The sequence below is a fragment of the Sinocyclocheilus rhinocerous genome, unplaced genomic scaffold, assembly GCF_001515625.1.
Source record: "Sinocyclocheilus rhinocerous isolate Xijiao unplaced genomic scaffold, SAMN03320098_v1.1 scaffold666, whole genome shotgun sequence".
Taxonomy (NCBI): domain Eukaryota; kingdom Metazoa; phylum Chordata; class Actinopteri; order Cypriniformes; family Cyprinidae; genus Sinocyclocheilus; species Sinocyclocheilus rhinocerous.
This window is the reverse complement of record NW_015661984.1, coordinates 716657-741778: the sequence shown is the minus strand read 5'-3', so window position 1 is coordinate 741778 and position 25122 is coordinate 716657. Positions and strand designations below refer to the sequence as shown.

General features: G+C 37.6%; 4 protein-coding genes and 1 pseudogene across 8 annotated transcripts in view; 2 read left to right on the top strand and 3 right to left on the bottom strand.

The window, feature by feature from the left end:
• The window catches only part of LOC107727017 (protein kinase C-binding protein 1-like), a 30859-nt gene extending 24441 nt beyond the window's left edge, over positions 1-6418 (bottom strand). Inside the window, exon 1 of one of the 5 annotated variants that reach the window (XM_016536760.1) lies at positions 6372-6418. In XM_016536760.1, coding sequence (XP_016392246.1) covers positions 6372-6376 — 5 coding nt within the window. In that variant the 5' untranslated portion in view covers positions 6377-6418. Of the gene's footprint in view, positions 1-76; positions 584-1148; positions 1666-3876; positions 4513-6371 lie in introns of those variants that run through there. The other 4 variants (XM_016536759.1, XM_016536764.1, XM_016536763.1 and 1 more) reach the window with 4 other exon arrangements.
• LOC107727020 (monocarboxylate transporter 1-like) lies at positions 5790-7522 on the top strand. The gene is made up of 3 exons (XM_016536766.1): positions 5790-5867; positions 6091-6316; positions 7270-7522. The coding sequence occupies exons 1-3, from the start codon at positions 5835-5837 to the stop codon at positions 7356-7358; spliced, it is 348 nt and encodes a 115-aa protein (XP_016392252.1). The 5' UTR covers positions 5790-5834; the 3' UTR covers positions 7359-7522.
• On the top strand, positions 7520-8395 carry LOC107727018 (monocarboxylate transporter 2-like). The gene is made up of 2 exons (XM_016536765.1): positions 7520-7999; positions 8110-8395. The coding sequence occupies exons 1-2, from the start codon at positions 7708-7710 to the stop codon at positions 8271-8273; spliced, it is 456 nt and encodes a 151-aa protein (XP_016392251.1). The 5' UTR covers positions 7520-7707; the 3' UTR covers positions 8274-8395.
• Positions 8396-9521: 1126 nt separating this feature from the next.
• On the bottom strand, positions 9522-16540 carry LOC107726993 (SRSF protein kinase 3-like; annotated as a pseudogene).
• Positions 16541-17880: 1340 nt separating this feature from the next.
• Positions 17881-25122, bottom strand: part of LOC107726992 (plexin-B1-like) — an 86842-nt gene continuing 79600 nt past the window's right edge. Inside the window, exons 29-40 of the mRNA XM_016536731.1 lie at positions 24944-25010; positions 24223-24369; positions 23808-23973; positions 23464-23567; positions 23267-23351; positions 22181-22353; positions 21945-22105; positions 21716-21863; positions 21556-21620; positions 21398-21473; positions 20489-20563; positions 17881-19313 (exon numbers count right to left, since the gene is read on the bottom strand). Of these exons, the coding sequence (XP_016392217.1) occupies positions 19209-19313; positions 20489-20563; positions 21398-21473; positions 21556-21620; positions 21716-21863; positions 21945-22105; positions 22181-22353; positions 23267-23351; positions 23464-23567; positions 23808-23973; positions 24223-24369; positions 24944-25010 (1372 nt within the window). The 3' untranslated portion in view covers positions 17881-19208. The remainder of the gene's footprint in view (positions 19314-20488; positions 20564-21397; positions 21474-21555; positions 21621-21715; positions 21864-21944; positions 22106-22180; positions 22354-23266; positions 23352-23463; positions 23568-23807; positions 23974-24222; positions 24370-24943; positions 25011-25122) is intronic.

The window sequence follows — 25122 nt, the reverse complement described above, 5'->3', positions numbered from 1 at the left end:
TCCAAGAGGACGATAAAATTCATTAAAAAAAATCCAAAATGGCACATAATCTTCTGTGGCAATGAATAAAACTCACCTTTCTCACAAGAAAATATTCCAGGTTGTTCGTAAAAATCATAAACAATATGTCAGAAACGACAATAAAAGGCATTAGCCTAGAGAAAGAATATCCTAAATAAGACAGGCAATGTCTGAGGTGGGAAATTCACATCTAAGCGTGTAGCCCAGGGCCTGAGGGCTCTCCATTTTTGACTGTAATGCGAGGCCGAAAGGAGCCGCATGGATGTTATGTCACATTATGGCCACGTCACGCCAAAAACTCCCATCCACCAGGCCTCTCTGTTCCTGCACGCTTCAGAAGGGTCAAACAATGTCAAGCCAACTGCGTGGCTGAAGATCCAGATCTCTACACTGAAATCAAAGAAACAGGAAGTCCTGAAGCTGATCCAATGAAGAGAAAGAAAACCACAGCTCTGCAAGCAAACCGGCCTCCAAACCTGGGTCTTCTAGAACGATCTGAGCAGAGAGACACTCAGTGGTCCTCGCAAACAGACCAAATAAAGAGAAGGGCAGCTGTGAATGTGGAGATAACTGGTCAGAGAATGAGCCGAGGTCTTTTTTTCTCTCTTCGCAGGAAATGAGAGTGCCTCCCTTCCCCCACCGCTCTGCTCGAGCTCCCCTTCCCCCTCCCTCTAGGCCAGAGACACGGGCTCTGGCACGTCCATGGCACAGGAGCTTACAGTAAACAGAGAAAACCAGAGAAACCCGTGCATATAGGTCAGTTTCAAGAGCCACAGCTGAGAAAAACAAGTGAAGCGGTAATGCACTTGAGTATCAACATGCAAACAAACGTTTTGCCTTTCAGACAAGGCAAACCTTTCTCCCGCAACGGTTCTCCATTACATGAGGTCAGGATTAGGACCAGTGTTGAGAACGACGAGCACGATTGAGAGGATTGATCATCAGGCCACAACAAGGCCTTAGTCTTTTAACTAATTCTCATTGACGGGGCCACGGCTTGACATCGTAGAAAATCCATGTACTTTCACTGTTTAGATATTCAGAGACTTCCTCCAAGAGGACGATAAAATTCATTAAAAAAAATCCAAAATGGCACATAATCCTCCATGGCGATGAATAAAACTCACCTTTCTCACAAGAAAATATTCCAGGTTGTTCGGAAAAATCAGTGATTATGTGTCAGAAACGACAATAATGACATAAGTCTGGAGAAAGAATATCCGTTTCAGCAAACTTAAATAAGACATGCAATGTCTGAGGTGGGAAATGCACATCTAAGCGTGCAGCCCAGGGCCTGAGGGCTCTCCATTTTTTACTTTAATGCGAGGCCGTAAGGAGCCGCATGGATGTTATGTCACATTAGGGCCACGTCACGTCAAAAACTCCCATCCACCAGGCCTCTCTTTTCCTGCTCGCTTCAGAAAGGTCAAACAATGTCAAGCCAACTGCGTGGCTGAAGATCCAGATCTCTACACTGAAATCAAAGAAACAGGAAGTCCTGAAGCTGATCCAATGAAGAGAAAGAAAACCACCGCTCTGCAAGCAAACCGGCCTCCAAAACAGGATCTTCTAGAACCATCTGAGCAGAGAGAGACAATCAGAGGTCCTCGCTAACAGACCAAATAAATCGAAGAGCTGTGAATGTGGAGATAACTGGTCAGAGAGTGAGCCGAGGTCTTTTTTTCTCTCTTCGCAGGAAATGAGAGTGCCTCCCTTCCCCCACCGCTCTGCTCGAGCTCCCCTTCCCCCTCCCTCTAGGCCAGAGACGCGGGCTCTGGCACGTCCATGGCACAGGAGCTTACAGTAAACAGAGAAAACCAGAGAAACCCGTGCATATAGGTCAGTTTCAAGAGCCACAGCTGAGAAAAACAAGTGAGGCGGTAATGCACTTGAGTATCAACATGCAAAAAAACGTTTTGCCTTTCAGACAAGGCAAACCTTTCTCCCAGATTGTAATCTTGAGCTGTTAAAAAGAGCAGCTTTGTGGTTCACGGTGACTTTGTGAATCATTTCAAGGGCAAGCAGTGACTTTACAAGCACACAGTTGTTTCCTGTCACAGATGTCGATGTTGATACGATTCAACTTCTTCTGTTGCTCTTTGCTGATATAACGCAGGCAAAATAGCCTTGTCAGACCACTGCCGGTCATTTCCTCCAAATGGCACAAAGCCAATCACCACAATCCTTTATGATGTTGTTTCCTTGACAAGAATCCCAATCGCAGTGGCATAATCTCCCTGGGAACACACAAAACTTGAGCTGTACCGTACCGACGTAAAACCCTCCAGTCATTTTCCCATAAAGAGCAGTTGGGCTAACAATATATAAAGATCTAGTCGACTGTATTGGGATTGCAATTAAATTAATTGTTCATAATTACAACAACTAACTCACAAGCCATTTGTTGTTGATATACAGGTGAAATATGATACGTATTTTGTGTTGTTTTTTTTAAACGCAGCCATAAATATTATTAGAAAGGCCAAGGATCCGTTGGGAATGCGGCAGGAGGCTTTTGGTCCCGTGTGGTTTGCGCTTGCTTGTTTCGTCTTTGGGAGCAGCTGTGTGTGTATGTGGCAGTGCTATTTTATTGTTAATTTCAACATAAATCTCTGAAGAACCATAAAGGAGATGAATAATATGTAAATATCATCCAAATCATCTTCTTAAAATTGGTGTTTTACACCATAGGCCGTCCTATGACAAGAATCGGTTTTGTTTCTACACACTTTAAGTTTAAAAAGAAACGTGGCGATAATGCTAACTTTGCAATAAAGCAATGGAAAAAACGTCTGCTCATAATGAAAATGGAAGTCGATCATAATTCTGATGAACTCAATGGCTTTTTGCCATGTGTCTGTCTCGGGGCATTACATAGAGTATGTATGCTAATTATTGGCCTAAGGAAATTTTTTTTGCCCATTTCCTTAGTATAACGTTTTTGCATGATTTGTATACATCTGATAAAATCTTTATCCAAAAATAATTAATGCTTGAAAAAGCTGCATATGCATATGAAAAAATAGTGTCTCAGACTATTTTTAAACTCATGCTTGCACCCACAATATGATTGACAGTAAAAATGCTAGCAAAAATGCAAATATCCAGATAAACCAATTATTTTCTTAAGGATGTGTTCAAAAACAGTAAAAAAAAAAAAAATAGCTTTACCACCAGCTAAATGAAGAATGATACTAGAATGTCATTTACTGTCCCTCCTGAAGCTAAAACTATAACCTGAAAATATAAAACAAACACGACTGCCACTGAAAAGGGAATTTAATATTAAAAAAAAATTAAGTTTCACATTCATCTCTCCGCCCCTCATTGGTAGCTCATGTCCTGAATTACCCATCCTGCCCCTGTGTAAAATGACCACAGCTGGGGCTCTCAGCTCTCTAATAAGGCCCTAACAGATGCCTCCATTTTCTATGGCGTGGCTTGTGACACAAACAGACAATGGGACAGGCAATCAGCTTAAAAAAGTACATCACCCGAGCTCCCCACCCCCTACGTGGGGCAGATCAACAGAGGGCCCTACATATCCAGAAATGACTGTCACTGAGCTGTTTGTCAGTACAGCAATGAAAGTGATAGCTGACTTCGTCTGCCGTGTAACCATGTGACCGAGCAGCACACGGGCCAAAGCTCAGGAGAGTGAGAGGGAGAGAGCCTGACCCCCCTTCTCTGGCCCTCTCCCCCACCTCCTTCCTCCTCTGCCCTGTTTTTCTGAGACACAGGCCTTTGCTAGGCCTCCCGTCACTGGAGAATCAAATCTGCAATTCACAGTGTTAGCAGTGGATGAAAACAGTACAATGACAAGAAAGGACAGACGTAAGAAAACATCAGGCTTACCTCTGTGGATGCATGGCTGAAACAGTGTAATGTCAATGCTTATAAAACATGGAGGACAGCCTCAGCCTAGGGAGGGCTCTCCTCTCCACTCTCAGAGCTCAGGCCTGTCTGATCAGAGCAGGGCCGTGACTGGCTGCCCTCCCACTAGCAGGATGTAAGGCCTCCTCTGATTGGCCGCAGCGCTTCCTGAGTAATTACCTTTGTTCGGCACTGGCAGGATCAGCAGTGAGTGCGGGAAAGAGCACATAGGAGAGGGAGAGAGAGAACTAGGCCTAACTCGCTCAAAAAACCTGCTTGCTCTGCGCAGAGCCGCTGCGAAATGGCATATGAATGTCGCTTAGCTGTGGATGTGGTGAAATTTTGGTGGGATTTGGCGTTAAAGTTCTTTTGTTTGTCTCGAGTCCGTGTGGAGCCGTAGGCCTATGTTTAATCCCTCCCCCCACCGGAGCCGGTTGAGAAATAGGAGACACTCCTTTAGTGAAAATGAGCCCTGAGCAAAAATAGTGCAGCCACCATAGACTTCCTGTGCTTGAACTGCGACCGATTCTTGAGCAATATGTAAAGCAGATGTGATATTCCACCTAAATTGAGAAAAATCTATGTACTATGCTACTTTTATGTTAATAATGAGTGCAAATCCAAATGAAATACACTTGGAACTTGACAAAACAGATTACATTAACTAAAACCTGAAGTAATAATAATAAATAAAAAAATTTTTTAAATTCTATTCAATGAAAACGGTCTTTTAGAAAAAGCATATATCATGAAAAATATATCTGACTATATTCTCAAAGTAGAAGAGCTAGACAGATGCCATAGATTCATAGCAATATTGGTGCGCTAAAGTAAAATTCTCCGAACTGTTAAATTTTAAGGCGACTCTATATTAGATATATTGTGTTTAGGCCTTTATAGCAAAAGCTTCCACTAGGCCGCAAACAGCGCCGCCTGCCCTGTGACGTTAACACAACACTGACATCTACTGGAGAGAAAGGGAAAAGACTTCCGTCTGAAATCACCTTTAGGATTAGATATGAAACAACACAATAATGATGAAAATTCTCATACCTGCTATAGGTGAAAGCATATCAAGAGAAAATCTGTCTGCAACAGTGGTGTTATTGTTTACTAAACTATTATTATTATTATTTTGCCATTTAAAAAAAACTTGAAATAAAATAAAACATGAATATTAGAATGTATGACGTAAACAAACAAAAAAAGGTAAATAAATGTTGCTTTGGCAACTGAATGACATCAATAAATTTAAGTTAATTTACTGGATTTCTTCATTTGCATGTGTTGTGAGGATTTGCAGCGCGTTTCTTCATTTGCATGTGTTGTGAGGATTTGCAGCGGTGTGTTGTCAAACTGATGAAGATGTTTTCTTAATTTGCTGGTGTTTTTTCAATTTGCATGTGTTTTCTTAAGTTGCAGCGTGTTGAGCTCTCTCGGCCACCGTAGGAATTACTAAAACTCAAGTAAAAATAATTTCATCTATATAAAAATATGTAAACAAATAAAATAAAAAATGAAATACAAATAAATACAGAAAAACTAAAAAAAAACTAAAAAATAAAAATGACTAATAAAATGACTAATATTACATGTTAAAAATAAAAGCTTATTCAATATATTAATAAATACTATAAATGTATAAAAAACAATGGTAAAACAACACTGGTCTGCAAGTCCTACTATTACTATACAATTTAATAATTTGCTATTATTTATTTATTTATTTAGTTACATTTTAAATTGTGTGTGTGACTGTGTAAATGTGTATATAAAATGCTACTTATATATTAATAAATATATTTAATTTTAGAAATATAACCACACTTTCAGTCTCTCTCTCTCTCTCTCTCTCTCTCTCTGGCATGGCATTTCACGTGATATGAAGAACTACAAAAAAAGAGACCTGATAAGAAGATGAAAAAAAGAGATAACAGGACATGAAGAGCAGTTGTCTCTTAACTGATAGAGCGGTAAGCTCACTTATCCTGTCTCTTATACTTTGCAGACATTTATATAGTTTCCCCAGAAAGTTTTTAGTTAGTGCAAATGTAGATATCAATAAATAAATGTGTAGGCTACAAAGATTTATCAATCAACTAGAAAGTTTCTGAAGTATTTCTGAGTGAATATAAACAAGTGTTCTGTTCTTTTAATGAAAAATATTGATGAAGTCATACTTTGTTTTTATTTTAGAGAGGAACTAAAGCAAACATGCCCCCACCAGCTACCACAAACCTGGGCTACACCCCTCCAGATGGAGGCTGGGGCTGGGCCGTGGTGTTTGGATCCTTCATCTCCATCGGCTTCTCTTACGCCTTCCCCAAATCCCTTACCATCTACTTCAAGGAGTATTTCTCCATCTCCTACAGTGAGATAGCCTGGGTCTCCGCCATCATGCTGGCTACCTTGCATGCAGGAGGTTAGAAAGCATATTACTTAGTTCTGCTTGATAATATATATATATATATATGTACGTCATTTTTGGAAAGCTGCGCCATTGCTTGGCATTCTAGGTACTCCCACAATCAGGCAGAGCAGTTCAATGTGTGCTAGAAGTAACCAAATAACAGTAGGAGCCCAAATCAAAGATTACTTTGTCCCATGGTTGCACAATGAGCCAGAGCTGTGATCTTTTTAGTATAAATTTGCATAGTCACATGCAAAACCAGTGCACTGGGGTTCCTCCCCTGCATGAGTGTGATCAAAGATAACAACCTCAAGGCCAAATCTGTCAGTTTGATCACCATTTTTAATTGATCTGAGACCTAATAGAGATTTTGAATAAATCATTCTTTAAAAATCCATTTGTTCATGTGTTCTTGTCACAGATGGCATGTGATTCATTTGTGAATTTGATTCTTCCAATAGCAGCACTCAGTAATTCAATAATCACTTAAAGCACTTGAAGCAAGTTAACGAATCACTGAATCTGTCTCGTTTGACTCAAAAAGAGTCAATTGGGAGTAAAATGTTTCTCAGCGCTCCAGTGTTGCTCACTAGTGCTGAATAATACATAGTGTTATGAGACTCTAAACTGTTTAACATCATATATAAAAGTTTGCTCACCAAGCCTGCATTTATTGGATCAAATATACAGTAAAGACAGTAATACTTTAAAATATTCTCAGCATCATTACTCCAGTCTTCAGTGTCACATAATCCTTCAGAAATTATTATAATATGCTGATTTGGTGCTCAAGAAACATTTCTTATTATTACCATCAATGTTGAAGACAGATGTAGAGTACTTTTAGTAGAGTACTTTTACTGGAGTAATATGTTATCAAGACATCTGTACTTCTCAAGCAGAGGATGTACTTTGTCAAATGTTAACTCAATGAAAATTCACATAAAAATGCTTTTGTTTTACAGGCTTTGGCTTAGCTTTTCACCTGCAACCAGCTCTTACCATAATCTGTCTTCCTGTCCACCCTGGCTCCCCTCAACCAGTTTCTCTTTGACCATTTTGGATGGCGAGGAAGCTTCCTCATCCTTGGAGGAGTGGTGCTCAACTGCTAAAACTGCCAGTGAGCAAAACCACTGATAAGAACGAGGCAGGAAACTGGACGTCACATCTCAGACAGCTGGACAAAACAAGTCCAAGCAGTCAGGCTGTGCCGCAAATGTCAACCAATTCATTGATGTCTCCCTCTTCAAGCACAGAGGCGTCCTGATCTATCTTGTAGGGAATGTGCTCATGTTTATTGGATTTTTTTTGCTCCAGTTGTCTTCCTGGCACCATATGCCAAGCATCAGGGGATAGATGAGTACTCTGCAGCATTCCTGCTCTCCATATTCGCTCTAGTAGACATGTTTGCATGTCCAGGAACGGGTTTGATCGCCAACACTAGATGGATCAGACCCAAGATCCAGTATTTCTTCAGCTTCGCTGTGACATATAATGGCCTGTGCCATATGATGTGTCCGCTCTTACCAGGTTACAGTGGCCTGGTGGTGTTTTTTGGCCTGGCTTTTGGGATGGTGTGTGCTCTTCTGTTTGAGATGCTCATGGATTTGGTGGGAGCCCAGCGGTTCTCCAGTGCGGTTGGGCTTGCTACCATTATAGAGTGTGGGCCTGTCCTTCTGGGGCCACCCATCTCTGGTAAGTCCTACAATGAGATCCTCACTGTCATATCTCTAAACATCCTGAAGATTATAACAGAGTCTCTGTGTTATAATCTTCAGGATGTTTATTCAGATTTTTATCCTCAGGTTTTCTGGTGGACATCTTCATGGAATATAAATACATGTACTTTGCTCGTGGTATGATGATGCTGGCTGGAGGTATCTTCCTCTTCGTCATGAACTATTACAACTACAGATGGTTGGAAAAGGAACAGAAACAGAGACAGGTGGAGGGGCTAGAGATCGGCTGAGCCAAAGAGCTTGCTGCCAATGAGGAGGACAAAGACAAAGACAATGAAGAAGAGATCAAACTCAGCACAGAGGAGGAAGTAGGAAACTCCTTTTTTTTTATTTATTGAAGATATAACATTCACAGGGGATACAGTCAAAGCAATAAAAATACATAAGGAAACTCCACCTGCAGAGTTATGAATCAGTCTTCTTTTGTTAAAATCCGTCAAACTCTATCTATCCGTGTGTCTGTCTATATCTGTCATTCTCTGTCGATCTATTGAGAGAGGCGGAGGTTGAAATGATTTTATAATCTTACCTGTGCATTATGTTAAAGCTTCCATTGTGACAAGAGACATGAAAGTAGTGCCAGTAGGATATCATAAAGTATTTGACTGCTGATTGACCGCGATTGACCAATCAGAATCAAGTATTCTAGAAATCTGCATGTTTATTAACCAGCTTTTCTTAGCATTTTTGTCTGTTTTTGTAATTTGTTATTAAGATCAATTGCTTTATTATTCGTTTTCTTTGTATTTTATTACTTTAATAAATTATGTAGGTTTAATTTCAATCTGAAAATGTTATGCAGATGGACAAACAGATGAGTGGACAAAACACGAGTGTACATTATTATAAAAGACGTTAAGATTCACCTTGACAAGTGAACATAGTGAAGTGTCTTAAAAAAACATGTATTTATCTAAAGACATAACACTCATTGCAGGTTCATTCTTTACACATTGATTAAAAAACAATTGGTTTGTTTAATATATTTAAACTCAGAACACACTACTTACATCTCAGAGCACCAATGTTACTCAAGTAAGGAGAACTGATCGGTCATATGATCATCATAGCATATGCATAGAAACACTACAGGCCGTATTTAAGAGTGGAATGTATGTACCAGACGATTAAACACATTCCAAAGCTTTAAATGCATTTGCTGTGCAAGCTTTGCTATGTACATATCTATGTTACAGACCCAGCCATCCATGTTTAAAAGGGATAGTTCACTAAACATTTACTTGCCCTCATTGACTCTTAATACAGAGACATTTATCAAAATATCAAAATATTTTCAACAGAGGAAAGTAAGTCATACAGATTTGGAACATGACGACATGAGGGTGAGTAAATGAAGGCACCATTTTCACTCACTAAGTCCTATTTGGAAAAACACTTTGGAAGCATGGCCTTTTCATTCAACATGCACAGAACAGACATGAACAGAAACCTATTTAAGTAAAAAAAGCCAGAGAGGGTTACAGCTTTAGCCAGGGATGTTTGAGACACTGGGCTGCTGTTGCCCTCCGCTCTGGCAGGAAGTCCAACATCTGTAACAGGAAATCAGAGAAAAGTGATGCCTCTCTGAGGAGAAAGTCATATTTCTCTACCAGCACTTCATACAGCCCCCATGGACGGAGGACGGCTATTCGCCGCAGGTCACCTGTGCAAAAACAATCATAGTTAATAATAATAGTAGCACAGAGACTGCTGTAACACTTCTGTTGGAGAATAACAGATTCATTTTATTTCCGTATTAAACATAAAATCTTTGCCACAGCCAGATGAATTAGGAAAGACAAATCTAGTATTGTACTCACCCTTGCGGTTGAAATACTCATAGGAATATTTCCCAGACAGAGCCACTGACACTGGGATCATACCCAAGAGCTCAATAATATGAGCCAGGTGGTCTAAAATAATAGAAATGGTCAATCCCACAAATCTAAAAGTTCTCTAGTAAAAAGATTGATGATGGCTATTAAATAGTTTACCTTCCTCTAAGGAGAAATTTGGCCCTGCTTTTGGTTCAAATAAGGAATCACCAGTAACAAGCTCAAATGCCTGTTGAAAAATAATACAGATACAAATAAACAGTGTTACTAAACGCTGTGAAACACTATGTCTTCATCATATCCAGTGACCCTTAGTAACTGCTGATTCTTATATTAAGCCCAGTTTGGGAAACCCTGGTGTAATGTAATGTATAATAAATTTTATGATGTTGATAGAATTTTTAAAAATATATATTTTCTTTCTCTTTGTTTTTTTATATCAATATGGTTTATATAACGGAGTCCAGCCCGGGGTCGTCACATGTGGTTGCCGCAAGCCCGCCCTCCACTCACTCTAGCCGGCCTCTGCTCACTCAAAATACACAAAATAATGTTCTTTTTAGCAACGTCATATGACCCCTTTAAAATGTAGTAAGATTACCTAAAATGAGTAACATAGATTATGTTACTAACTAGTTTTCATCATGTAATCTGTAATCAGTAATAGACTACATTTTGTAAGTAATCTACCCAGCTCTGAAAAAAAATGTATTATACATATACAATAATAAAAATACATTTATATTAATAATAAACAGATCGATATTAATATAATTATATAATAACAGTTTTTATGTTCTATCATTCAAATGTAGCAAAACTAAAGCAAATATTAATTTTATAATACATTTTTCACTAAATGTGGCTTAAAACTACAAACAACAAGATCACAATTAAGTAATCCAAGTAATCCAATCATGTGCTAAACAGCTGTACACTTTTGAAACCCGAGAAGAAATGTTCTTTTAGGATGAATCTATTTCACAAAACACCGTCGACAGCTGTAGACTCACCAAGCAGGCCACACTCCAGATGTCAGCTGGAGGACCATATTCAGAACCTAGGAGAACCTCCAGAGAGCGATACTGTCTGGTCTGGATCTCTTGACAAAAGTGTTTGTACTAGAACAACAAGAAAAGAGGTTAAGTAATCCAATCAGGCTTTGGGTGTACAACAATACACAATAAAGCGCTATATAAATGCATCATTCATTCATTCATTCATTTAAACATCAAGTAATGTCGCTGATTCATATGCTTCCACAAGACCAGGCTGCGCATTCTTTGACTTTGAAGAAAGCATTATATGAATTCACTGAATGTGTCGCACCACCCAACATGAGCTGCCAAGGTCTGCAATCTTCACCGTGATATTATCCAAGTTTCCAGGTTTTCCAGCTGCTTCTGCATAAAAGTAGTAGACGATGACTCAATGCTACATTTATTACAGTGATTCAGTGTAATGATTTACTTCATTCAGATTTCAAGATTTTCTTACCGGGATCCTGGAGCATGGTGGTTTTAATGGCTGAAGAGTAAATTTGTATCGCGCCCCCTGGAGGATGAGATGAGGACTGCGGTGTGAGACACAGCAGGATGTTCTCAAGCTTGATGTCTGTGTGAATGATCTTGCAGTGTCTGTGAAGATACTCCAGACCTTCAAGCACCTGAGACAGATACAGTTTTTCAGGTCTTGTGCTGATTTCTGTGGTCTTTCTTTTCAGACACCAGGTCTACATTACATTTTACACACACATTAGAAGTTTCTGACCTGAGTGATGACGCGTTTGACACAGGTGAGAGAAAGGCCTGGATTACCAAAACACACTTGCCAACAGCGCAAGTTCGGCCCCAGCAGTTCCAACACCAGACAAATATCTACATAGTGGTCAAGAATCAACTTGTATTATATAAAAGACTAAAATTATATAAAAGTATACCCCAACCTTTCCACAGAACAGATCTTGAAATTAATTTTATATAGCAGTTAGTCTTTTAATTTGCTTTACAAGTTCCAATACAGGACTTTCACTGTAGATGCTGTCACACTTATCGTTTATCTGTGAAATTTCACTGTCAAAATCCAGTAGTTTTTTTTTTTGTGATTTTTTTTTTTATTATTGCTAAATCCAGTAGTTTTAACTCATAATTGGAAGTATCATATGAGGGAGTTCAAACTGCTTAGTTTGAAAGTGACTTCTTTATTATGAGATTTTTAGTGACTCTCAGGTACACCATTATGCCAGTAGGTGGCAGCATATGACTGACTTAATGAGTCATTTAAGTCATTCACTCAACTGATTCATTCAAACACCGATTCAATCAAAAACGAAACAACACTTACATGTGAATAAAGATGAACGTATACTGATTTAAAGGGGTGGTTGATTGCGATTTCATTTTTTTAACGGTAGTTAGTGTGTAATGTTCCTGTTTGAGCATAAACAATATCTGCAAAGTTGCAGCGCTGAAAGTTCAATGCAAACGGAGATATCTGTCTTTTAAAATTCTGGCAGTTTAATGCCTACAAAAAAGGCTTGTAGGGACTACAACGAGCTACTTCCTGGGTTTGTGACATCACAAACCCTGATAAACTCCGCCCCCGGGAACATGCAACAAAGGGGGCGGGGCTATGTTGCGCTGCTTTAGAGAAGAGGAAGAAAACTAGGGGTGCACGTAAAAATCTATTCATATATGAATCGCGATTCTGTCTTCTAAAGATTCTAATGGATTCACAAGTTTCAAAATCAATGTTCTAAAGTAGCGGTTCTTAATACTGTTCCTCGTGCCCCCCTGCTATGCATCTCTCTCTCTCTCTCATTCAGAAATAACAGCGTATCTAAAAGTATGAGACAACAACAAACAAAACAACATACCATCAAGAGCCGTGCTTGCACAGGTTCTGCGCGATCTTCTTCACTAATATCCTCTGCATCTCAATCGGGCTCAAATTGTTAAGCAATATAGACGACGCCATTGTTTACAATATAACCGGAGCACATGCCGCTGAGGTGAGGTGGGACGTTTAGACGCGCACTAGAGGAGGTTTAGCCAGTCACAACACACTGGACTAGCTAACCAATCAGAGCCCATCACGTATTTCTGAGGGAGGGGCTTCATAAAAGCAGGAAATGATCAGCGCATTTATCAGAGAAGGGACAGAGCGGTGAAGAATAAAGGTAAATTATGTGAAAAAAAACAAAAAACTAAGCATTAACACGTTAGACTGCACCCCATAAACACAATCAAGCCTAGAAAAAAAACAGTCAACCACCCCTTTAAGAATAATTTACTTCTTATATTTCAGCAAATCAAGCCAGTTAAATGCGCTTAATGTGTTTGCTAACAGCAGTTTAGATTTAGAATCACTAGTAATGCCAGATTTGCAAATAAATCACTCTTTTGATCTAATCAGTCAAACTGGTTTGCAAAAAGATCTGAGACTGTTCGTGATTCAGTTTCAATAGGATTCAATAGTACAGTTCACTCAGGCACTGGATCGTTTGCAAAAGTAACAAGATATTTTATTTTAAACCAAAAAAAAAAAAAAAGTGCGCTGGATGAAGTAGATATTTAACTACAATTAATTGTAGGAAACAAATGTTTGTCATTGTTTGTCAATGAAGCAGCTCTTTATTGCGTGTGCAGCTTGTACTGCAGGTAAAGACGGTTTATATATTTATATATGATATATATTTAAATGCTATCAAAATGTAGACACTCTTTTTGAAAGGTTAAAACGTCCCTGAATCCAATCATAAAGTGATAATTTTACTATGAAAAGGTGATGAATAACATTTGGCTAGCGTTTATTATTGTTGTAGTGCTTAATTTCACATACATGATATTATGAAAGGATACGAATGCCGTTCACACCAGCTATCTTAAACTCATCCAGTAACTGCACTATACGTCCTTTAAGAGGGTTTAGATCTGCTCTTCAACACCTTCACTGCCACATGCCTGCCTGACCTGCAAAACCACAAACACAAACACTTGAGAACTTTTAAACACACACACATCAATACACACAAAGCAACAAATAGAACACAAAGTTTCAGTACCTGAGGTCAATGCAGAGCCATACAGTAGAGAAATAACCCCAACCCAGCTTTGACAGAACCTTGTATCTCTTATTAAACACATCTCCCACCTGGATTGGGTGATACCCACCTATAGAGGGAGGTAAGTCAATGAACTGTATACATCTATAAAAATAAAGGTTCTTAATTGGCATCTGTGGTTCCATGAAGAACCTTTAACATCCATGGACACTTTTTACTGCACAAAGGTTCTTTATGTTCTTTACACTATGGGAAAAATGGTACTTTTAAAAATTGTTCATTGGAGGCTCTTTGGGGAACCAGAAAAGGGCTTTCTATAGAATCACTATGTTGTATTATTGACTACATGGCTCTTCAGTCTCTTTAATTTTATTACAGATTTAAAGAGGCTCACCGTAGCAATAATCTCTTGGATCTTCATGTTCCTCTGTGTAATCAGGTTTAAGATGTTTATCATTCCTATGTGTTTTCAGCTTAGAGTCCATAACTACATCAGACCTGCATTATAACCCAACACATACATACAGTATATTATCATTTTAAAGTGACATCTGACTATTCATTCATGCACACACATATGATGCAAAAAGTAGAGTCATAAATCTTTGCAAATGTAAGCATAAATAATTCAGTTGTTGCTGATGTAATGGAGCATATACAAAAGACTAAATCTGTGCTGTGTATTCTTAGACAACCATAAACGTCCATCAGAGGTGGACGCACAGCTCTTCTATCCTGACACATTTGGCTCACTAGGGGTCAGACAAGCCAGTACTGCATTTAGATCTCATTCTCAACACCCGCTGCTGTGGGAGTTTACAGCAGGATCTGAACCGTGACCTGAAAATATATCATGCCACTGTCTGTCTGTCACTCATGTCACACAAGACTTTGGAGGGCAACATGAGGGAATATTCCCACAGTCAAACTCACTGTAACATTACTGACACATGTGGAAAAAGTACCACGATAATACCATTGTATGAATATGGTACTCAGTACCAGAGTATAAATCATAGTACTATTTAAATTACACCTGATACCATCACTGTACCATGGTACAACCACAGCATTTTTTAAAAAGTTTACTAAATATATGTGACCCTGGAGCACAAAACCAGTCTTAAGTCGCTGGGGTATATTTGTAGCAATAGCCAAAAAAACATTTTATGGGTCAAAATTATCGATTTTTCTTTTATGCCAAAAATCATTAGGATATTAAGTAAAGATCATGTTCCATGAAGATATTTTGTAAATTTCCTAACGTAACTATATCAAAACGTAATTTTTGATTAGTAATATGCATTGCTAAGAACTTCATTTAGACAACTTTAAAGGCGATTTTCTCAATATTTCAATTTTTTTGCACCATCAGATACCAGATTTTCAAATAGTTGTATCTTGGCCAAATATCAGTAAAGATCATGTTCCATGAAGATATTTTGTAAATTTCCTAACGTAACTATATCAAAACGTAATTTTTGATTAGTAATATGCATTGCTAAGAACTTCATTTAGACAACTTTAAAGGCGATTTTCTCAATATTTCAATTTTTTTGCACCATCAGATTCCAGATTTTCAAATAGTTGTATCTCGGCCAAATATCGTCCTATCCTAACAAACAATACATAAATGAAAAGCTTTCAGATGATGTAGAAATCTCAATTTTGAAAAATTGACACTTAAGACTGGTTTTGTGGTCCAAGGTCACATATATATTATTAATATTATTAACTGTGGTACAAGTGGAGTTTGGAAATTTACAACATGCTATGAAAAATAGAGAATTTATTTTAAATTGATATAGATTTTTTTTCTTGCATTATTTGTAATTTCTGATTTTAAGCAGGATTTATAGGTAACTAACCTGACAGCAGTATATACAGTATATATAATTTATAATATATGCAAATTAATTTATTCATTCCAAACTTATAATTCTATAATTATTGTGATATGTCTGTGTTAAAACAATGAAGACCAGTCAACAGACTGATGTGAGTATAATGGCAGCATAATTTACCTCAACTACAGAAATATTGATATCAATCTAAGTATGCCATTACGTCAAATACTTAAAATAAAATGCAAGAAATGTCAATAAGGTGGATGGTGTTAAATGATAAAAAAAAAGGTACATGACCTGAAGTCTGAGAACCAGTGCTATAGACCAATAAAGCACATACTATATATAAAACAACATAACTCATCTAAATATAAAGCAGACATTTTCATTATATAAGGAATAACTTCTGCCAACACCAGTTGGGCAGTACAGTATCCCGGTCCTGAAGACCAGTGTTTACTGTCATACAACTGGAGCCAAACTCTCTCATTTCAACATTTTATAGAAGAATTTAGACATTTACTATACGACTACCAAAGGCCACACACATAATCTCTGACCCAAAAACAACAACCCAACAGCAGCAGCAGATTTTAAATATATTTTTTGTAAAGCCTTTAAAGTAAAATATATACAGAAGCATGCTGAGTAAAGAAGCGTGTTGTAGCTACTCACGATTTGGTGCAGATCATGTCCTTTGTGTTTGTTTGCATGATTTCATCAGAGGTCTGGAGCTGCTTATAGATGCTCATCCCTGACTTTATGAACTCTCTCTCTGAGTTGAGAGATATTCTGAGGAGACAGGTGGCTGTGCTGCTCACTTTAAAGCATAGAAAGCAGAGAAAACACTGAAGCTGGCAAAAAACATGCACTGTGTCTCTCTCTCAGTATCTGGTTGACATGACTGTGCATGAATTGTGGTATAACTTTTGTGTCCGTGGTTAAAACAAGATGTTAATTTTTTCTCCGGCATCTTGATTGATGCTTATAATGAAATTGTGGTGTGGCAGGCGTGGCGTACTGGTGTGTTCACTGCGCAGACGGAATTTGTTTTATGTCACCAAAGTGCATCCCTGTCCTGCTCAAATACAACAGATAAGTGATATTATGATTCTCCAAAAACAAAAACGTTATTCATACAAACTTATTTCAGTCAACACGAAAGTAGCTAAATTTGGCGACAAAATCCCCAAATTGGCAACACTGGTTTTGACCCGACCTTATTTAAAACATAACATGAGTGAGTAAACTGGCACTTAAGAGTAAAAGATTAATATTTATTGACAATATAGCCTACCATTTGTTAGGATCACAGCACGATTAAAGCAATTTGTCAGCATATGAATGTATTATGGGTGGTTTATAATGACTAACAATTAGATTACAGCTATTCATGTTCACACAGGAAGCAGAAGTCTTGATGTTTGTCACCTAGAGAAGACACTCCTGAGGTCTTTTCTCTGACAGGGATTAAAGATACGAGGATAAATATACACAGTCTCTCTGCTGCTGTCCTGCAGAGGCTGGTTTTAGACCTGGCAGATGGGCAGATGCTCATATCCTGGCTGGAGTGAATCCTGGGCGACAGCAGCACACATAGAAAGTCCTCATAAGGTAAACCTTTACTTTACTGTGTGTATGGAAGGATATGATGGAGACACTTATTTTCCAGAGATCCAATAATTTAATTCAAGCATTACTTATTTATAATTACTGAATGGTATTCTGAAACTATTAAAAAATCATTTAGTCTTAAAATGCTGAATGTCCAGCAAATTCAGAAACATTTAATGAGTTATAGCAATATTTTATTTACAACAGAAATGCACAGGTAGAAGAACAACAGATGGTAGAAACAATTTACAATCGCTTCAAATAGGCCAGCGCGTCCTGTGCAAGACTTACAAAATAATCTATAGTGTATCACAGCCACACATACGTACAAAACACTGAGCACAACAGTGAACTACAGCAAAAATAAGACCAGTAAATCTGCATGAATGCTTAAGAGATCTGAACAAAAACTGAAAACTGCGGTCAGTTAAAAAAAAAGAAGTTAATTTTGAATTTGGGGGTGGATCATAATTACCAAATTTGGTCTGTACATTAATCGAACACAAAATAAATAAATAAATACATAAAAATCAATAAGAAAGTAAATCATGCGAGCAATGCACAGTACGACAATATACGTCAGCTCACAATATAATGTGCATTCAGTGTTCAGAAACTGTAAGAATAAAAAAAAAAACAAAAAAAAAAACTTATGTTAGCCATGATCCGATCACAGAATCAAATCAAGAATTAAGAGTGTGACAGCTGGAGAATAAATTTGCAAAAAAACAAACAAACGAAAACAACTGTGAAAATAGTTATTGAAACATTTGAAAGGATGGTCATGATCACACACACAAAAAAAACCCCAGCATAAATTAAATACTTCTGGCATAACTATTTCAGCCAAGTGTGCAGGGATGTATCGCAGATATACACACATTTGGGACAGCCACAATTATTATTATTTTTTTCTGAAAGCCAACCAAAAACATTGGAAAGCACACTTTAACACTGAAGAAACAAACCTTAATGAGTATGAACAAATGTACAACTGAGCATTGTGAACGTTACATGAAACATATCCACCTAAATCAAGTGTGTTAATCATAATCAGAATCGACAATAAAATGCACACGCGACATGCATGTGCCAACCTAAAATCTCTGAATTCACGGTGAGTATCCATGCATGTGACACATGAAGACATCTCAAATGGCCCCGTTAGGTTGAGTTCCCTTAAAACAGTGTTTTCATTTAAAACAAAAAAATCTGGATAAAAACAGTTTACAAGAGAACACTCAACAAAAGGGAGTGTTGAGCAAGAAAATTCATTTAGTTGTCCTTAGAAGGCATCCTTTGTTTTTTTTCCTTTTGAATTCTTTGTTATTAAGACACAGGCTGCAACATAAAGCACATCACACCAAATGCGGTTTTCCAAGAATCCGACAAACAGTAAGACTTCTTTTTTAAATACAGGAAAGGTGGTGCTCAAGCATGCTTGACACGCTGAAAACAACATTCTGAGCTTGGGGCCTCAAGTCACAATACAAAAAAACCCTGTAGGACTAGCGCATCTCTCAGAAATGCCCCGCCAACAACAGTAGTTTTACAGCACTGAAGCGTGTTAGCGAGTGACGGCTGTGCAGATGAAACAGAGAGCAGCTCTACAGATCTATGAGAGATTCACGCTTTTTGAATCTGTGAATGCTGTCTTTAATCGTAACCGTCTATCTCAAATATCCTCTGTGCTCTGGAGTCTTCAGGAAGCAAGAGTTCATGCCTTCTGGCAAGGTCTCTGGTCTCTTTCTGTCACTGGCTTTGTCTCTTTTACAGTCTTTTCAAGCGTCTGTCCGAGGTTACAGGTCAAAGGTCAGTGACTTTATTCTCCACAGCTGCAGCGATCTGTTGCAGTCTGTAGCCCAGCTGCATCTTTTGAGCAGTGGAGTCCTCCTCTAAAGCTGTGATGATCTGAAGAGACACAAAAAAAGTTACAGACATGAAGAAGATTGTGGATCTTTTTTATTTCCTGATATGTAAACCATCACCCTAGAGTTGGCTGTTTAGTTTCAGACAATGTAAAAAGGGGTAATATTATGCAATTTTTTATTTAATTTTACACTGAGATAGAGACCATAGATATCATAGAGATGGGTCAGATAGAGGGATGAAACTCTAAAAGTGCTGATCTTCTTAGCTGGTAAAACATCTATGTGTTGAATCACCCAATAATGAAATGTGACTTTCTGTAGTTTTGTCTCATATTAATCTTTTAATCATATTTACAGATTTCTTGACTCCACAGCAAACAGAGCTATTTTTTTTCTTTACAGTCCCAATACTTATGGAGGGCACTGTATATATAAATATATATAAAATTACAACTTTAAAAAATATTTTGACAGTTTACCAACAGCAAGAAATGCAGACTTTACCACATTTTACTCTTATTTTTAGTTTCTCGGGTTTTTGAATAACAGTATTTATTCTACTTCCTCTGTTGTTTTGGTGATTTCAAATATCAACATTGGCTACCAGAAATCACTTACTCTGCCTTTAACTGACAGTGTTCATATCCATCTGTCTGACATCAGAAAGTTGCAAAAGCACACAGTAAACTTTTACAAGAAAAGGTCAGGTGTTTAAGTGACCTAAAGTGACATATGTTAATAGTACAACAAATCCTTTATTCTCGAAAGATCAAGAAAATTGTGATTCCTCATGATAAAAGTAATGTCTACCAGCAAATATTGCTCTACTTTTAAATGTGGGGCAGTAGGGCAGGAGATGTTTGCAATGAAAGTTTATTTTTGTCACTGTTAATACTGTGCATCGTTTTGCTACTAGGTTGCTATAAAACACGTGCCAAAGCATGAGTGCATGACAAGAACGTGCTGTCAAGCCCCTTCATCACTATTCACACCAGAGCATGCAAATATCAATAACTCATCTAAAGGGCAAAGCACCCAAAACAGACAAAAGATGACCTACCTTTAAAATATGATTTCAGTTTAATAATCAAACAATTCCTGTTTGATATAACACTTTTTCTTTTAAAAAATTCTATTAATACAATTTGAATGTAAAACAAACATACAGAGAGAGAGAGAGAGAGAGAGAGAGACAGAATATACCGAAGTTCTCACCTGATCATAGTATTTGTTGATATACTTGTACAACTCATGCAATGCCACTAGATGATTAACTTCATTAGAGTAGTTCTGCAAAGGAAGCATAGCAGAGGGTAAATATTAATATCATAATGAAGTAGTTACAATTAAAAATGCGTTACGGCTACGTCATCCGCTGGAACACCACTTTCTCTTGTATGTGCGTACAACAGTTAGTAGAAGCTAAAGATTACGGTTTATAAAGTTTTAAATATCTATATTTTTCTTACACAAACGCATAGACTCCAGAAGGCCTTTATTAACCCACTACGCCATGTGGAGCACTTTTTATGATGGATGGATGCACTTTTTTGGGCTTCAAAATCTCAACCACCATTCACTGCTATTATACAGCTTGGAAGAGCCAGGAAATGTTTTTAATATAACTCTGACTGTATTCGTCTGAAAGAAAAAAAAATCATATACGCCTAGGATGGCTTGAGAGTGAGTAAATCAAGGGGTAATTTTCATTTTTGGGTAAACTATCACTTTAAGTTTCTTGAAAATTGGATTTTGCATTCACCAGATATCAATCTATTAGTTACAACAGGCAACACCTCAAATATTCATCATTTTTTGCAACGTTTAGGCAAATCGAAATCCTTTTGATAACTTTTTGTCACGAGTGTCTCAAGACCATGCATGCCAAATTTCATGTGAATCAGACCAACAGCTTATAATAATTATATAGTACAAAGTACATTTATCAGAAAATTTTAAATGGCTGGAAAATTTTATAAACAGAAATGAAATCGGAGCTATACATTTTGTAGGACTTGACAGAAGGATTCATACAGAAACTTAATCTTAAAACATTCCCCAACTTTTACAGAGGCAAATATGGTAACCCGAGTATCACAGACTAGGTAAATGCCCATAACTCACCCTAGAGAGTTCAGCTAGAGAGGAGTTCATCTCTTGGTCACTGACAGGGATGGTCTGTCTTATATCTGAATAATATCTGATGAAATACAATCAACAAAGTATGGTGAGTACATGTCATTACGCATTAAACTGCATTAATATGAGCTATCTGAACTCACCTCTCCACCATTTGTTTGTAGCGTGGGATGTCCCGAGCATACAGGAGCTTGTTGATTGGGGAATCCTGTATGTACAACACAGAAAGTCATTAGCAGCTGATCTCTCTATCTGGATCCTTCCCACAATCCATCTCTTCCAGCTTTATTTTGATTGGCTTACCCTGCCCAGTTTGTGGTCGGCGATAGTGCAGGAGTCCATGAATGTCTGAGCAATGACTGACAGCACTGCGTCTACATTGTCAGAGGCCTGAACATCGAAGATAAACTGAGGGTTCTTCAAGATATTAATCCAGAATCTCAGTGGCAAGCTGCAAAACAAAGTCAAAATACAAGTTGGGACCAAATTACCCATGATTCTTGGTTTATCCTTAAAATAATTATTTACCAACCTGTTTGTTTTCCATATGTGGATTGTCTCTGGGTCTGTAATGTTGTGCTGTGCAGCCTGGTCGTCCAACAGATCAAAGAAATATTTGACAGCCAGAGGAACCGGCTGACTGGTGCTCAGAATCACAGTGAACAGATCGTCTACGAACTTCTGCAGTGTACCCTAAAACACACAGTACAGGTGATCCATCTGGCCCTATTTAAAGTGAAGTGTGACAGTGGAGTGTGTGTGCGGTACCTTCACAGACAGCAGGCGTGTGAGGTAGATCTCTGGGATGGCCTTGGCTCTCTCACGCTCTTTGTCTCTCAGACTGCCCCGTCTGTGTTTGGGTAGCTCCGCCTCCTCACCGGCCTTCACCAGGTGCCACTGCTTCACTCCTCCTTCGTCTCCATCCTCCAACATCGGGGTCTCTGAGAGAGGAAAGAAAGAATATATGAACATATGAGAGGTATGAGCAAACGGTTTTCTTTGAAGTATTTTGGTTTGTACGCTACAGTTCAAAGGTTTGGGGACGGTAAGATTTTAAAGTTTTTATTTAAAAAAAAAGTCTCTTATGCTCACCAAGGCTGCATTTATTTGATCAAATATTAACAGTAATATTGTGAAATATTGTTACAATTTAAAATAACCATTTTCTGTTTGAATATACGTATCTTAAAATGTAATTTATTCCTGTGATGCAAAGCTGAAACTTCAGCATCATTACTCCAGTCTTTAATGTCACATGATCCTTCAGAAATCATTCTAATAGGCCGATTTGCTGCTCAAGAAACATTTCCTATTATTATCAATGTTGAAAACAGTTGTGCTGCTTAATATTATTGCAGAAACCAAAATATGGCTTTTTTTCAGAACTCTTTGATGAATAGAAAGTTACATTTTTGTCTTTGTCACTTTTCTTCAATTTAGTGCATCCTTTCTAAATATAAGCATTAATTTCTTTTTACTGACCCCAAACTTTTAACAGTAGAGTATATTAAATAAACAATCTGTAATGTCTGCTTTTGAATGAAACCGTAAATTATATATGTATATATGTAATTAATTAGATTTTTTTATGTGGAACTTCATGGATATAAATGAAAAGATATTACTAATCATAACAAATAAATAAATAATTATTTGAAACGTCAATAAAAAAGGAAAAAGTTAGTAAAACTAATATTTTAAAACTAACAACTAAGATAGTTCAACTCTATATTCTGATTAGAACTATCAGTATATGCAAACCTGCATATCAACTGAATTCTACACTGATTTGGTAAATTTTGATGTTTTTAACACTCTAAACACCACGTCATGCTTAAAAACAAGGAAACCTACTCTCTCCGGGTATGTAGTCATGGCTGTCGTGGTGGATTTGCTTGGATTGTCGTGACACCAGTGTTACTGTTGCTCCATCTGGGACCTGAAGAGATATAGGAAACACTTACAAATCAACAATGACTCAAAAAAAATACAGCATGCAAAATTGCATTCCACAAAATGAAGTCAATAGATTGAGGTACAACTAGAGAGACCTTGTAGTGTTGTAAAGTGTTGAGGCGTTTCCAGGACCCCTGAACCACTGATGTCAAGTCCTGATCCGACAAGATTAGATGACCAGCCATTCCCGCCCTCCACTCTATAAAACACGGGATCACAGGAACTACAAATAAATGCCTTATTATAAAAATATTAAATTATATATTTATAAAATCGTATTATTTTATTTTATATTAAATAAGTGATTAAATATATAATTAAATAGTTTTATATAAACATTTTTTAAATCATTCATTTTTATGTATTTCAAGTAACAAATATACAGTAACTATGCATATAAATATACTTTTCTTTTAATAATTGGCTTGGTGCATCTTACCCAGATGCACGGAGTCTGCGGAGGGTCTCTGGGAGTATGACGTGCCCTTCAATGTCTGCTCCACAATCTTCTCCTTCACCTGTGTGATGGTGTCACAATCCAGCACTTTAGTGGGGACCGTCTGAGACTCACCAGCACCTCCGCTGCTCACCAGAACATTCAGAGTCTACAGAACAACACGGAAAGAGGTTGAAAAGCAGTTGTTTGCTTAAAAGTTGAAAAACTTTCCATATCTTTTTTAGGACTCTGTCATATTATATGTCAGGTGTGAACGAGTTATCAGATTGAAAACAATGCCACTGAGGAAAAACACATAAAGAAACAGTAAAATATCAATCTTTTTTATCTAGATTATGCATGACACTTTAGTATAAAGTTCATTTCTGCATCAGTGTAGAGAGTGTGTGTGTCTCACCAGTGTGCGGTACTCCACGTCTTCCCGCAGCAGTCGGTTGTCGTTGAGTGTGTATTTGGCTTTGCCTGAAACAGCATCTACTGGACCTTTATCCACCTGGTGCTTTATGGCTCTGAACAGCATGTAGAACGCCTCACCTGCTGTGTCCTGCCATATGACAAACAAACATGGCTACTTACTAAATACACAAATACATGGATGTGAAATATTAAATACCAAGTTAAGCTTACATTCAGTTATGCAAATATTACTAACAATATAAAATTATGTTTACTTTATAAAAATCAGTAAAGATTTCACAGCAAAAAGGGCACGTGTACCACAGTCTGAAGATGGACAGTTGTACTAAATACACTAATTATACAAATTCTTTACAATACTAAAAGGCCTTTTCCTTGCTAAAACAGTACATACTCTCAATCAGACGACAGACAGCATGTAGTTTCAGCAAAGTTTTGATCACATCGATAATTTAGAGCCCATAGAAATTTGCGTGATACATTAGGCTTTACAGGGTTAAAGATGACCTTCTGTATAAAATTTACATTGTTAATTAATTGTATTAATCTGCGATGTAAGTTGCTTTTACTATGGACTAGTTACATATTTAACTACAAGTACTGTGGTTAAATATGTAACTAGTACAATCTCTCATCCATTTCATTGTATCTTTTACTGAGCCCTTGTGAACCAAACCCAAAGCAAAACAAGCGTCACTCACCCTGAGGAAGGTGTAAAGACATATGGACATCCAGTTAGTCAACAGCTTCTCCACCACAGACTCGGTCCTACAACACATGAGAGATTTCCACTGAGAATCAATGACGCCACAGTTATCAGCAGTGTATTCATGTGATTACAGTGTACAGTGATTTTAATTCAAATCTGACAAACAGACTC

What these genes read in the sequence shown, in the direction of transcription:
- LOC107727020 (XM_016536766.1), top strand. Translation starts at nt 5,835, where the DNA reads ATGAAGAGCAGTTGTCTCTTAACTGATAGAGCG. An exon ending in GTCTCTTAACTGATAGAGCG is followed by an intron (nt 5,868 to 6,090) that starts GTAAGCTCACTT and finishes TTTTTATTTTAG; the next exon opens with AGAGGAACTAAAGCAAACAT. An exon ending in GGCTACCTTGCATGCAGGAG is followed by an intron (nt 6,317 to 7,269) that starts GTTAGAAAGCAT and finishes TTTGTTTTACAG; the next exon opens with GCTTTGGCTTAGCTTTTCAC.
- LOC107727018 (XM_016536765.1), top strand. Translation starts at nt 7,708, where the DNA reads ATGTTTGCATGTCCAGGAACGGGTTTGATCGCCAACACTAGATGGATC. An exon ending in TCTGGGGCCACCCATCTCTG is followed by an intron (nt 8,000 to 8,109) that starts GTAAGTCCTACA and finishes TTTTATCCTCAG; the next exon opens with GTTTTCTGGTGGACATCTTC.